The following is a 15,984-nucleotide window of genomic DNA, read 5'->3' on the forward strand; positions in this document are numbered from 1 at the left end:
TCCAAGGTTTATTTAGAAGCAGATTATTCTGAACAGGATTTATACATTCTGTTGATTACTCAATGAGGTGAAAAGGTACTGAGAAGTGGAACACTGTATGCAATAATTTAATCAGGCACTGAGTGTACATGCTCTACTGTATTCGACAAAAATCAGAGCAAATCTAATCTTCAAAAGTTGGGCAAAACATTCTAATACCTCATTTGACATTTTGACTAAAAATGGCATTCAGCAACCAGTTAAGTTGTCATAAGCATCCCACCTGGAGAATAATGATATTCATTGCTTGTACTGAAAGTGATTTTTATTGTTAATATGCAAGTATATCATAGCAAATCTTTCATGCACACAAAGTATTGAATGGAGTTCTTAAAGGCTGAAGTGTACTTCCTTAAAATGTGAATTGGAAAGCCATTTAAATTATGGATGTATAGGGAATGAGAATGCAGATTAGCCATGCTTTCAGTGAATAGACCAGTCTAGAGGGCTAAATGGTGTACTCCTGGTTCTGATATTCCTCATCTAATTTCCTTGTTTAAATTCTATTTCACATTTTAATATCTTATTTTATAGTAGATCTTAGATGTTCTTACTTATGAAACAGGTATGATGATTGAGGTTATTTTTAGAATAAAAAATTATACAATCATCAGAAATGATGTGTGAAAAGATGGAATGATTTATTTTCATATGCCACTTAGTGAAAGAAAATTTTGAAAAAAAATTAACATCTAGAGAAAATGGCTCTTCCATGTTTCTCTTTATGGAACTTTGTTTTTATTCTGTCTCAAAAAATGCAAAATCAATCAACACAAAATAATGGGTGTTGTAAAGAATTATGATCAACTTAAATGTGCCTTAGTCACTGATTTTTGATCAGAAGTGTTCAAGTAATATGGAAATGATATGGATACAAAACTGGCCCGTAGGAGTTTCTCAGCATAACTGACACAAATTAGTTAAAATAATCAAAACACAGTTTAAAAAATAAAGTCAGAATAGTGGTAACTATAACATGCAATGGAGATTTGAAATTTCTAGAATGTGAAATGGTTAAAAATCTAATTCCAATAATTTGACAGCAAATATCCAAATTTTTTTTTAAATGGATGAAATAACATAGCACACATTGGTTGGCCTTTACAAATGTATACAACCTGTTGTGGGCATCCAGCTATTACACTGCTTTTTAAAACACTCAACTAAAAATGCATTAGATGTGACATTATTATTGGGATAGATTTAATTACTGTTATTTAACAGAGCAATTAGTTAATTGCCACCTGCAATTAACTTTGCAAACGCCTAAATTGCAAAATTATTTTAATAAATAACTACTAATCATAAACAAATCTCAAGCAAAGCAGATAATTTACATTTTGCCTGAGTGTGAAAACATGTCTCTTTAAAACCATTGCTTTGATTAACTGGAATTGGGTAAAATCAATGGTAGTGAAAGGGGGGGGGGGGGGGGGGGGCGGAGGCATTTCTCACTGTTATCTAAGGAACATTTAACACTAAAACATTCTCATGCTCCTTTTACTTGTAAGTACATTTCAATAGCAGATAACCATGTTCCAAGAATCCTCTCACTCTACTTTTAGTATTTGATATTAATGTAACAGGGCTAATTCGTGACATTTTGGTATGGAATCCTTGGGTGAAGAGTGAACATGGTATGATGAATTTTATTTCAGGTTTGATGATGATATGGTTAAATTTGAAGTTAGGATCTCAAAATTTAAACAAAACCAATTTTTTCAGGATGAGATTTGAGTTGGGTACTGTATATCATTAATCAAAGTGTACAATGAAAATGAGGAATTGTGAATAGACGGTAGGAAGAAACAAGTCATTTTTGAATTGGCAGGTTTCAGTTTTCACATGGATCAATGTTTGGCTCTTTGCTAGTTATCCGCTTAGCTACATCACTGACAAATTTTTACTGAAGATACAAACATCAATGAGGAAGTGAGCTGAGATGATGCCACAAAGCATCTGCTGATGGATATAGGTGAGTTAATTGAATTAGCAAAAATAATGTGAGAATTGTAAAACTGTCCACTTTGTAGGAAGAATAGAAAAACAATGTTTTAAAAAGCTCAGAGTCTCAGGAATGTTAATATTCAGGAAGATTTGAATATCTTTAGACATTAATCATAGACTGTTAACCCGATGGCAGAGCAAGCAAACGGGAAAGCAATTTGTGTATGAGGCTCCATTGCAAGGACCTTAAAAAATAGCAATGGGCCATTGATGACAAATTTGTTATATATTTCAAATGTCTACTGTAAGTTTCAATGTGCATAAATATGTTCAGTTATTTGTTGACAATAGATTTGAAAAACTATTTACTAATCCTTGATGTTCAATTAACAGGTTTTGAACGCAAAACTGGATGTAGCTGAGAAAGTTTCACTCTTGCTGAAGATAATTTCTTCATCCTAATATTTAAACAGCATTAAATTACTATAATAGCAGAGGATTGTCCATGTCAGACAACACAGGTTTGCTAGAATGAGAATCATAGAATCCCTACAGTGCAGAAGCAGGTCATTTGACCAATCGAGTCTACACCAATCCTCTGATGAGCATCCCTCTGACACACCTCACACTCCATCTCTGTAACACCACATTTTACATGTTTAATTCACCTAGCCTGCACATCCCCGGACACTATGGGCAATTTAGCATTGCCAGTCCACCTAACTTGAACATCTTTGGCATGTTGGAGGAAACCAGAGCACCCAGAGGAAACCCACACAGACACTGGGAGAATGTGCAAACTCCACATAGACAGTTGCCTGGGAATTGAACCCAGATCCCTGGTGCTGTGAGGCAACAGTGCTAACAACTGACCATCTTGCCACCTCGAGGTGTCAGAATTATGTGAATGTGAAAATAAATTAAAATGAATTGTACTAAGGAACAGTTGTGTGATAAGGAGGAGTGATATGCTGACAAATCTCTGTTTAAGGTAACTTTCAGCATCCCATTAAACCTTTTTAGTGAAGGTAAATGATTACATACCACAAGAAGGTCATTAAATAGAAATATTTCTCGTTGATGTAAGCCAAGTTTTTGAGGCTTATTGGGATCTGGAACTTCAAATAATCGGCAGTAGCAGACTAACCGTCGATGGGGTAGGGAAAGTACCTGAAATGGCAAAGATCAGATCAATACCACTTGTATCGTTAAAAAAAAACTAATCCCATGTAGGTGATCATCAAAAGATTAACTGCATTTTTAATAATGTTTTATTTTAAGAAATTTATCAAGGTTCTCCGATTTATTTAAAAATCAAATGTTCAACAGCTGGGAAAAGCCTTATATGTACAAATTGATTGACTAGATTTACAAATGATCACAAAATATAGTAGCACAAACCATGTCAACTTTCAAGAGCATTTCTTTCTCATCAATACTTGACTTTATGCAGAAATGTTTTTCTCTTTCCACAACTGATGTTATGTTGAAAAAAAATATTACTAATTAAATGCATCTTTCACATTCTTTAAAGAAGTTTGACATCCTTAATGTTTGGAAGGTTATCTATTCCTTTAATTCTGCATAATGTACAAGAAAATCTTGTTATACTGTTGTCTACAAATACTTCTTTCTGATGTGTTTTCTTGTGTCTTGGCCTAGAGGATGGGACCCTGAGCAACTGTAAATTTAAAATTGAAACATTTCAAAGCCATACCGAGTGATGAACATAGAACAGTGTAACACAGTAGAGGCCTTTCAGCCATCGATGTTGTGCAGGCCTTTTATCCTACTCTAAGATCAGACTAACCTACATACTCTTCATAGTACTATCTTCCATGTGTCTGTCCAGGAGCCGCTTAAGTGCCCGTAATGTATCTGACAAAGATAAATTAAATGAAGCTGTTTTGTATCCCTCTTCTATGTTCAAAACTCAAGGCTCACTCTGGATTCCTGGATTTTTAAGGTAAAATGTTGAACCAATGTCAATTCCTTTCTCGCATGCAGATGTAAAACATCCCATGGTATTATTTGAAGAATTTGACCCGATTTCTGGCAAATATTTCACCCTCAACCGATACAAACATACTATCTATTTATTACACCAGGTCAGGCAGCATCTGAGGAGCAGAAGAATCGACGCTTTGGGCATAAGTCCCACTCTTGACTCTGATCCCCAGCATCTGCAGTCCTCACTTTCTCCTATCTGTTTACCTCGATTATCCCTCTTTGTTTGAGCCGGCTATACTGAAATAGGCTGTCATATCTCCAACATTACTGTTAATTGAATCAAAGCTTAAAAATTGATACAGTACCAAAACATTAAAAAGTCTTTCCTCAAAGAGAGTCTCTTGACTTGTTCACAGTCCTTATCTCTCCCTCAGTCTGAGTTGTTCCCACTTATGTACAGAGGACTAATACCCATTACATGCTACATTCACTTCTGATGTGAACAACAATAACTACACCTTAAAAGTACTTTGGCTACAAATTGTGTTTGTCCAGATGTCACCATGCTTTCTAGATTAAAGTCTGCTCTTTCTTTTACAGTCCTCTTAAATCCACCTCCTGTCCTTCTTCCACCTTCACCACAACAAATGAGGTGCTCAATGTCTGTCTTTTTTTAAAAGACACTGAGAATAAAACCAACTGTTCAGCTGCTAGAGGTCCTCCTTTTCCTTTGCCCACCTGCCAAACTTCTCCTAAACTTCCTCCTGTCAGTCCTACCCTTGAAATGGCATCTTTCTCTGGAGCATTTTTTCTATGAGACTGAACATCTGTGTTTCCACCATACTGCTGACCACTCCTTTCCCTTTCTGGTCTGCTGGCATTGGTACTGTATTTAGTAATCAGGTACTATAATCCTCTCCTTCAAATCTACCATCGTTGCTCTCCTGTAAAATGCCATATCTCACATCTCTCATTTTTGGAAACTGCAGATGCAACTGCAACTTCATTTCCTCTCAAGTCCTTGAAATCTTGTCATCGCTCAAACCTGTCTGTCTTCCTGCCAATTCCATTTTTGATCCCCTATCAGATTTCTTCCCTTGCTACAGCACAGTAAATCAGAAAGTGACTTCCAGTGGCTGCAAATGTACAGTAAACTACTAAAATCTGCAAGATGTTCTGAGTTGCCCTGATCCTCTAAAAAGCTACAACATAATGGCATCCCACTGAAAGACTTGCCATTGAAATGCTTAGAACACCACAAGGGTACTGTACCTAACTGATGAAAATTCACTCAACTTGCAAGATAAATTTGTCCAATTCAGTGCAAATAAGTCTTTTATGGTATGACAGGTTTTAATTCCTACTAAACAATGCCTCCAACACTGAAAATCAACTTTCGGTTGTGGATTCTCATTCCTTCAGATTTTAATTGTTAGATATTTAAAAAACTTAATGTTCCTTTATCTCTTTTATAGGTCTCCTAATCTCACAAATCTGATTGGTCAAGTAGTGGCACATTAGGTACAACAAATGCTGCCTATTGTCTGCTAATCACAAAATCTGGACCAAAGCATTTTTAGCAAGTCCAACATTTCAGTGAGGCTCTGAGGGAGTGCTGTGTTGTTGGAAGTGTATTCTTTTGAATAAGATGTGAAATCAAGGCCCCAAGTGTCTGTTCATTTGGATGTAACCAACTTTGAAGGTGAGCAAGGGAGGTATCTCAGTGTCCTGGCCAAAACCTATTCCTCACTCCACATCACAAAAACAAATTATCTGGTTACGTAGTTGCTGTTTATGGGAGTACACTGTTCATATTTTGACATTTTTTTTCAATGTTTCTTATATCAAAAAAGTGAGTACTGTAAAGCACTTTGAGGTATCCAGTGGTCATGAACAAAGTGATATAATTCTAAATTTTTCTTCACAACACTATTTCAGCAATTCAAGTGGGCAGTAGCAGATCACATTTTTACTGAATCCAATGCTGAATACTAAATATATCCTTGCTAGTGTTAACCAGATATGATGGACAATTTAGAAAACATAAAAGCATGCCAACTAGAAGGGGGGTCATACTGGACCTTGTGAGCCTGGTCAGGTGACTGACATTTCAGTGGGAGAGCATTTTGGAAACAATGATCATAACTCCTTCAGTTTTAAGAAAGTCACAAACAAGGATAGGTCAGGATCTTGTGGGAAGATACTAAACTGGGGGAACGCAAATTTTAGTAGGTTAGATTAGTTACAGTGTAGAAACAGACCCTTTAGCCCAACAAACCCACACCAACCCATTCCCCTCTTCACCTAACACTATGGGCAATTTAGCATGGCCAATTCACCTGACCTGCACATCTTTGGACTGTGGGAAGAAATCATAGCGCCCGGAGGAAACCCACACAGACAATGGGAGAATGTGCAAACTCCGCACAGACAATTGCCCGAGGTGGGAATTGAACCCAGGTCACTGGCGCTGTGAGGCAGCAGTGCTAACCACTGAGCCACTGTGCCACCCCACACAATTATGTCAGTATTAGGCAGGAGCTAGGGAGTGTTAGTTGGGAGGAGCTGTTATCAGGCTAATTCACATTTGACATGTAGGAATTGTTTAAAGACCTGCTGATGAGAGTTCAAGACTGGCATGTTCCAGTGAGGAGGAAGAAAAAGAAGGGCAAAGTAAGGGACCCTTGGATAATGAGGGAGGTTGTGAATTTAGTTAAAAGAAAAGCAGCAGCATATGTAGGGTTTAGGATGCTGAAATCGGACAGGGCCCATGAGGAATATAAGGAAAGAAGGAAAGTACTCGAGCAGGGAATGAGTAGAGCAAGAAGGGGTCCATGAAATGATCTTGACAAGTAGGGTTAACGGCATCAATAGATACATGAATAACAAGTGGATAACTAGGGATGAGATAGGACTACTCAAGGATAGAGGAAGAAACTTGTGTTTGGAGGCAGAAGATGTGGGCAAGAGCCTAAATGAGTACTTTGCATCAGTATTCACCCTGGAGGAGGATATGGAGGAGATGAGATTTGTTTGGAGCATGTTAAAATGAGAGGGCATTTTGAGATCAAGTAGTAAGTGGTGTTGGATCTCTTGAACAGCAAGAATGTGGATAAGTTCCCAGGGCTTGATGGTCTCTACCCCAGGTTATAATGATGAGGAGAAAGTGAGGAGTGGAGATGCTGGAGATCAGAGTAAAATTTTCCAGAGTCACTTTTCGATTCTTCCCCAGATTACTGAAAGAGGCAAGAGAGGAGACTACTAGGGTAACCAAGATCTTTGTATCCTCGCTAGCCACTGGAGAGGTCCTGGAGGACTGGCGAGTAACCAATGTTTTTTCTTTGTTTGAGTGGAAATAGGATAATCCAGGAAACTATGGACTAATGAATCTCACATTTGTGATTGGGTAGCCATTGGAGGGAATTCTTAGGAATAGGATTTACATATATTTGGAAAAGCATGGCCTAATTAGGGATAGTCAGCATGGCTTTGTGCAGGACAGGTCATATCTTCCTAACTCGATTGAATTTTCCAAGGTGGTGACAAAAGTGATCAATGAGGATAGAGCAGTGGATGTTGTTTACACGGATTTGAGGAAGGCTTTCAATAAAGTCCCTCATGGTAAGCTCATCCAGAACATTACGATGCATGGCATCCACAGTGGCTTTGCTGCTTGGATTCAAAATTGGCCTTTTCCTAGAAAATAGAGTGTGCTCATGGAAGGGTGCTTTTCAGGCTGAAAGTCCATGACTAGTGGTATTCCACAGGGATACATACTGGGACCTCTGCTGTTTTTGATATATATAAGTGACTTAGATGAAAATGTAGATGGGTGGGTTAGTAACTTTGTAGTTAATACAAAGACTGGTGGAGCTGTGGATAGTGCAGACACTTTTCAAAGGATATAGGGGGATACAGATCAGTTGCAGATATGGGTAGAGAAATGGCAGATGGAGTTTGATCCATGCAAGTGTGAGGTGCTGCACTTTGGGAGATCAAATGTTGAGAAAAAGTATACAGTTATTGACAGGACCCTGTACAGTACTGATATACAGAAGGATCTTGACGTTCCATAACTCTCTGAAAATAGTCACACAAGTGGATAGGGTGGCAAAGGAGATGTACGGCATACTTGTCTTTATTAGTCAGGGAATCGAGTACAAGAGTCAGGATGTCATGTTGCCGTTTTAGAAGACTTTGGTTAGGCCACACTTAGAATATTGCTTTCATTTCTGATTGCCACATTATAGAAAGGGTGCAGAAGAGGTTTATCAGGATGCTGCTGGTTTAGAGGGTATAAGCTATAAGGAGAGGCTAGAAAAACTCAGGTTGTTTTCTCTTGAGCGGCAGAGGCTGAGGGAAGACTTGATAGAAGTCTACAAAATGATGAGGTGCATTGACACCGTTGACGATCAGAATCTTTTCCCCAAGAGTTGAAATATCTAATAAAAAGGTCTTGCACTGAAGGCGAGAAGGGGAAAATTCAAAGGAGTTGTGAGGGGCAAGTTTTTTTTTAAAACCACTGTGGTAGGAGTATCGAATGCGTTGCCGGGTTGGTGGTCGAGACAGATATGATAATGGCATTTAAGCGACTTTTAGATAAGTAAGACTATGCAAGGAATGGAAGGATATGGACCAAGAGCACGCAGAAGGGATTAGTTTCATTTGGTGTCACATTCGGCACAACACTGTGGGCCAAAGGCTCGTTCCTGTGCTGTACTGTCTATGTCCATTATAAATTTTAAACATCCCTGAAAATCAACATTTTAGTTATCACATTCTCAGTGTACAAAACCGAACACAGTTCCTGTTCTTCCTTAAGTGATAAGTTATGGTACATTCAAATAGATTTTCTATGCTGCACACAATTTCAAAGAAAATTAATAATCATCAAAATGAAAAGAAATACCTACACAACCAAGTCCATGATGTAGAGATCCAATCTACAAAGGAAATATATATATATAGTTTATTGAATGTCAAAGAGAAACAGAAACTTTCACATCACAACATTGTAAACATATTGTGCTTTAAGATCAAATTGAATTTAAATATATAGAAACAGGCCACATATTACAGATTTGTGCACTGGTTGCAGTTTAGCCTTACTGAATTGAACATTTAAGATTATATACTCCCACCTTATCACAACACTTCTTTTGTGTTTTGTACAATTTCCCTCTCCCAACGATGATACTTAGGACAAAGTAGCTGTCCCAAAATTTACACTCTTTGGCTAAGAATCCTAGAGAATCCTTAATCATGTTTTCCTGCTATGTAATGAGAACTAGTTCAAACATTTTTGAACATACATTTTTTCACTTTGATTTTTATACTAAACTACACTTTTAAAATTATTAATAATTTACCCCAGGCAAAGGCAGTCGAAAGGTGACTTAGTGGAAGCATTGTGGTTTGGACCTGCATTGACCAGTTTAGGATACTTGTTGGCATGAATGGGTTGGACAGGATGGTCTGTTTCCATGTTGTATTACTCTATAATCAAGTGTTTTTGTTGGCCAAAAACATGTAGAAGCAATCAATTGGTCAATACAAAAAGTAAACTTCAATATGGTCCATAAATATGAGTGTCGAGAGTGGGGTGCTGGAAAAGCACAGGAGGTCAGGCAGCATCCGATGAGGAGATTCTATGTTGCCGGCAAGAGCCCTTCATCTGGAATGAGGCTTGTGAACAGAGGGGGTGGAGAGATAAATGAGAGTGGGATGGGGCTGGGGGTAGGGGGAAGGTAGCTGAGAGTGCAATAGGTAGACGGTGGTGGGGATAATGGTGATCGTTTGGAGAGGAGAGTGGAGCAGATAGGTGGGAAGGAAGATGGAGGTCATGAGGGTGGTGCTGAGCTGAAAAAGTTGGAACGGGTATAAGGTGGTGGAATTGATCTATTCAAATGAAAGCTAGGTAATGACTAAGGTCAATCAATTTCCAAAGACCTTGCTGTGCAAGTACAGGTAGTTCTCCTATAACGCCATAGTTGCATTCCAGGGAAACATCATTTAATAGAAAAATCACTTAATAGAAATAATGGGGCCAATGGGAAAGTGGGGTTAGGGGCAGACCAGCAAAACAAAAAATCACTCAAAAATCACCCAAATGTCTAATGCAAAATATAGCACAGCCTGATTGAAAGTTGAAATCATATTTATTAATGAAACCAAAGTAAATTTAACACAGTAAATTTAAAGAATGGCAGCTGATATTACACATGAGCAGAATGGTGTAGAGACTTTGGCATAAGCGCAGAATAGCACAAAGACTTGCACCAATATCAAGCATGTGTGGACATGCTAAGTAAGTGCAGAATGCTAAGAATTTGGGAGCATGTGCAAAATGGTGTGGAGATTTCCTCGTGCATGTCGGCACGTATGCAGAATGAAGTGAGTGAACTGATTCCTGCTGAAATCACGCTATTGCCAATGGAGGTAACTGCTCTCCAAATACCATTCCCTAATTCTTCAGCGACATTTTAGCCAAATTGCACTGCCAAAACGCATGTTATTCCAGAACTACCTGTATAAGAAGGGATTCCTTGAGCATATGGATCATAGAGATTTTTATGTACTGCACTAATTGATGCCACAGTACATGAGACACTTATTGTGTCTCTAAACAAAGTGTAATGTAAAGCTAGAGTGCTTTAATACTACAATACCACTGTCTCAGATACATGTCAAGTCTTGCCGACAATGAATAAACACTTCCACCAATAAAGATGGTCACTTGAACTTTGTTTTGTTATTTGGGTAAGGGAGAGAAGAAGTTAATTGCCTCCTGATAATTGGCTCTATTTCTGACAAGTGTTTGGAAAGAACTTTTACATATACTAGCTGATCAAATCTATATTAGCCTCAAGAACTAAATTAGGCAATTCAACAGATACTGTGGGTCTAAAATGACCAACAGGTTTATTTAAGTTATAACCCATGCCTGTTTAGTTAACAATTAATATGCAGAATAACCTAACATACTGTGGCAGAAGATTTACTGAAGGACACTATGCTCAAAGTAAATCAATACTTTGGTATCCCACGTAGTTTGAGGAGAAAGTGAGGAATGCAGATGCTGGAGATCAGAGCTGAAAATGTGTTGCTGGAAAAGCGCAGCAGGTCAGGCAGCATCCAAGGAACAGGAGAATCGACGTTCCGGGCATAAGCCCTTCACTATCCCAAGTAGTTTGACAAACTTGGCAAATCCAAAGAGGTTTTATTTCATGTATTCCAAGACCTCAGTAAAGGCTTCTTCAAACGCTGCACGAATTTCTATACCGAATGTTTCATTATTGTTGCTTTAAAATGGATTTGTTCCAGAATTTGAAATAAAACCAGTCAGGCCTGAACAAAGAACACAATACATTTGTATAATTCATATTCATGCACAGTAAGAATACCTGATTAAGATCTGTCTGTTTCTTATATGTTCTTAAACACCAAAGAACACAACAGAACTACTTTGCTAGCATGACAAAATGATGCATAACAACTGAAAGAAGCCCAATTGAATCAAGTTGATCACATCATGCTCAACATCCTGAGGCTTGAGAATAGAAGAGAGAGTGGAACTTGGGAGAGCACACTGGAGTTCAGGGATTAATGTCTCACCCCTTTTGTCATCATTTTTCTTTACCTTACTCACTCTTTATACATTCCAGTGCATTGCCATGACACACCTCATCAGCAATGTAACCTCTATCTGATAGCAAGTCTTCACCAGCATATGTAACTTTCAATGAAACAGGAGCTGTCTAGATTCTAGCCCTGCTAAAGCTATCAGTAAACTCAACCTCCTACATTACTCATCCTTTTTATAATGGCTACAAGCACAAGTATATTGCATGAACATGCCTTTAATGTGTCAAGCACTGTATAATCAGTCACATGGAATAAATCGAATTGGTGAATGATGATGATCGGAGCTTCAGGAGGGGCTCAAGAAAGATCATTCGAAGGGCCTGTTTCCACACTGTAGCGAATCTAATCTAATCTAATTGCCAGTTCCGACTTCAGCCTTGCCTTTCACATTTGGGTGGTAAGGTCCACCGCCATTGAGCGAGATGTTATTCATGGACCCTTTGTTAACAGCCTAATTGTCTATCACATGACTGCATAGGGCAGAACTGCAGAGTTTTGACCTGATCCATTTGTTGGTTTACATCTGGTGATAGTAGCAGCAGCAGCAAACAATGATAAGGAGGACACGCCAGGCCATAGACTATAAGTTATGGAGAAGTACAATTTTGCTGTTGCTAATAGCCCATAGCAACACATATATGCTCAAATTCAAGCCATAAGATTTGCTCTTAATCTCATTTAGCACTGTAGGAATACAGTCTATGTTAATAAAGAATTCAGTCTCTACACAGAGAACATAGTGGTCACTTTGATTGATGGTGTCATGGACAGATGCATCTCCAGTAATTGATGATGAGGTCAAGTAGGTTACTAACCCAGGCTAATTCCCACTGTCGGCTATCATGTCATTAATGACCACTGAGTAGATGTGGTAGTTCACTGAAAATTACCCCAACAAGAGCTTGCGATATTGGTTGGAATATCATTACAGCAGAAACATCTTCCTGATGATTATGGTCTGACTCTCCCTTTACTATTGGAAGGCCATCAACTCCTCTGTTAAGTGCTCTGAATGTTGGCATTGTGAGCCATGCAACTGACTCCAGTGATCTTGACAATCTTCTTGGGGTGTAATATGAAGCATCTCAAATCTGCTTTGAGTTGTCGATAATATGTTCAATAATGATAATTATTGTAATTACAAGGACTTGCCACACACTGACTCTACTGCGGTTATAATCCATTGCTGATCTTAGAATCAGATAATCATCACACAAACAGGTGATTTGCCTCTCATAACTAACTTTTTTTTAAAAACACAAGCTACATAAATCACAATGGTGATAATTTGCAATTAATTTAAGACCATAAGACACAGGAGTGGAAGTAAGGCCATTCAGCCCATCGAGTCCACTCCGCCATTCAATCATGGCTGATGGGCATTTCAACTCCACTTACCTGCATTCTCCCCGTAGCCCTTAATTCCTTGTGACATCAAGAATTTATCAATCTCTGCCTTGAAGACATTTAGCATCCCAGCCTCCACTGCACTCTGAGGCAATGAATTCCACAGGCCCACCACTCTCTGGCTGAAGAAATGTCTCCGCATTTCTGTTTTGAATTTACCCCCTCTAATTCTAAGGCTGTGTCCACGGGTCCTAGTCTCCTCGCCTAATGGAAACAATTTCCTAGTGTCCACCCTTTCCAAGCCATGTATTATCTTGTAAGTTTCTATTAGATCTCCCCTTAATCTTCTAAACTCCAATGAACACAATCCCAGGATCCTCAGCCGTTCTTCGTATGTTAGACCTACCATTCCAGGGATCATCCTTGTGAATCTCCGCTGGACACGCTCCAGTGCCAGTATGTCCTTCCTGAGGTGTGGGGACCAAAACTGGACACAGTACTCCAAATGGGGCCTAACCAGAGCTTTATAAAGTCTCAGTAGCACAACGGTGCTTTTATATTCCAACCCTCTTGAGATAAATGACAACACTGCATTCGCTTTCTTAATCACGGACTCAACCTGCATGTTTACATTTAGAGAATCCTCGACTAGGACTCCCAGATCCCTTTGTACTTTGGCTTTATGAATTTTCTCACCATTTAGAAAGTAGTCCATGCTTGTATTCTTTTTTCCAAAGTGCAAGACCTCGCATTTGCTCACATTGAATTCCATCAGCCATTTCCTGGACCACTCTCCCAAACTGTCTAGATCCTTCTGCAGCCTCCCCACTTCCTCAGTACTACCTGCCTGTCCACCTAACTTCGTATCATCAGCAAACTTCGCTAGAATGCCCCCAGTCCCTTCATCCAGATCATTAATATATAAAGTAAACTGTTATAACAATAGAACAATAGAAATAGAATAACAATAGAAATCAATATTTCTATTGATTTTCTGTTAAAATGTGGCTTCTGTCCATTTTAATCAAAAGCACTCTAGGGCATCTGAAAAGTAGTATAAAACACACAATGGGCAGACAGAGCAATCACCTTCCAATTTCTCAGCCTTAATTAAATGTTCCAGTACAGTGCCACAAGCCATGGTAATTGGAAAATCAGCTTATAGAAGCTTGCATTTTAGCAGTGTTTTTCTCCAGTTTAATTAACTTAATGTATGCACCATTGTAAGTTTAATGAGACAGCAAATCTTTTGTGTGTTAACAAGCTTAAACTGAATAAAACTTAAAAATGTTAGGTCTGACCAATGCTTCATTTGTGCAGCTCTGCACCTTCTCAGAATTTTCAAACAATGTCTAGTAAGTTGCTACAAAGATTTTCAGATTTGAATTTTAAGAATCTGTTTGCAGTTTCCTCTTGGTAACATTTTACTGCTTCTTGTACTTTTGCTACAACTTAAAGCAACTTTTAACTGCCTATGATAAAGAATCGCTCTGCGAAAGAAGCAATTTCATGATCAATTTTAAATATTTTGTGCATACTTTATACAAAATAATCTTGCAACTACACGTATGAGCTAATCATTTCCATATTTAACTGACCACAACAGCCTTAATGCAGACATTCTATGGCAGATTAGTAATCACTATTAAACCATTTGGGAATGGTCTTTGACTGAAAATTACCTCAAGATTTTCTCTAAAATCAAACCATTTGCAGAACAATGTGCTGATACAGTGGAACATTTACAGGTTAAAGTCCAACACCCACGGTTCAGGCCTGCACCAAAAATATTTTACGTTCATGTCATCTCTTCTCCAAACTCACTAATAACTTTATACTTTGTCATACTTTGTCTGTATATGAACTTACTGGTTTCTTGCCCACAATCAACTTCTCAACCTTCTGAACCTGGGAGACATGATCCTCATTCGTCTTCAGTTCCCTTTTGCGGATTCGTTCATAAATTCCCGTAAGCATTTCTCGAGGGATGTCTTCTCCATCATCCACCCCTACAGAATAACAATCCTGGTTAGTCTCCTGCAAATATCTACTTTTGTTCCTGTACTGAAAAGTCACCATCTGAAAATGATAGAAGGTACATTTGTACAGATCAAACTTTGCTGTAACAATTGTATATACATTAGAATCATAAAAAAGCTCAAACATCTCAATATAGTATCCATGTAATGTTTCCATTACAACTGCAGCAATATAAACAGGAAGAGGGGTTAAGGATTCAGCAAAAGCACACAATCCAGATTTCCTTACAGCTGTGCAATGAACTAGCTGGAAAGAACACATGTTTGGTTGAACACATGTCAATAGTCTTAGGCTTGGCTGCTGCAGTTTCTGTGGGCAAGCTAGTATTGACTGTCAAGATATTGAAGGTGATGAGCACCTGAGCATCTGTACATCACCAAAAAAACAAGATTTCTTCAAACAAATAACAAACAAAAATTCTGCCACTCCATTAAGTTCATAAGTAACATTATTACTTAAGACTATTCATTGTTTTCACAAAGATTTTGCTGCAGTCCTAATTCTAACAACACGGAAATGGTTATTATCAGTGTTACAAAGCATTCTTAGAATCTTATAACAGCCATTCTACCAATAATGCTTTTTTAAAATTCTTTCATTGGATGAAAACAGACCTGGCAAAGCCTGCATTTGTTGTCCATCTGACATAGATTCACTCTTGGAAAGCAAGTTGCAGAGCTTGACCCAGAGAAAGAACTGCAACAGTCCCAAGTCAGGATTCTTGTGACTTGGAGGAGAAATTTCACGTGTTGGTGTTCCCACCTGTTTGCTCCCCCTGTTCTTCAAGCTGGTACAGGACACATGTTTGGAAGGTGCTGTGAAAGGAGGCTTGACAAGTTGCTGCAGAGCATCCAGCATATGGTACACTCTGCTGTCACCATGAACAAAAATTGAAGGCTCCTTTTTGTGTTGATTTTTTAAAACATTCACTGCATTTTTCTTCTTCCTTTTATTTATTCAGTTTCTTACTGTTCAACGCCAGCCCAGGCTTTCATATTCACTGCTCTAAATCGTTCC

The 15,984-nt window shown here is 38.4% G+C and overlaps 1 protein-coding gene across 8 annotated transcripts in view; it reads right to left on the bottom strand.

Annotated features, from left to right (window-relative positions):
* Positions 1–15,984, bottom strand: part of iqsec1b (IQ motif and Sec7 domain ArfGEF 1b) — a 532,991-nt gene that overhangs the window by 11,589 nt on the left and 505,418 nt on the right. For all 8 annotated transcript variants that reach the window (XM_043707985.2, XM_043707986.2, XM_043707990.2 and 5 more), the window contains 3 exons: positions 14,797–14,936; positions 8,850–8,879; positions 3,031–3,156 (listed from right to left, as the gene is read on the bottom strand). In XM_043707985.2, coding sequence (XP_043563920.1) covers positions 3,031–3,156; positions 8,850–8,879; positions 14,797–14,936 — 296 coding nt within the window. The remainder of the gene's footprint in view (positions 1–3,030; positions 3,157–8,849; positions 8,880–14,796; positions 14,937–15,984) is intronic.

The sequence above is a fragment of the Chiloscyllium plagiosum genome, unplaced genomic scaffold (assembly GCF_037043375.1).
Source record: "Chiloscyllium plagiosum isolate Xiang-an unplaced genomic scaffold, Cpla_swu_hap1 HiC_scaffold_14, whole genome shotgun sequence".
NCBI lineage: Eukaryota > Metazoa > Chordata > Chondrichthyes > Orectolobiformes > Hemiscylliidae > Chiloscyllium > Chiloscyllium plagiosum.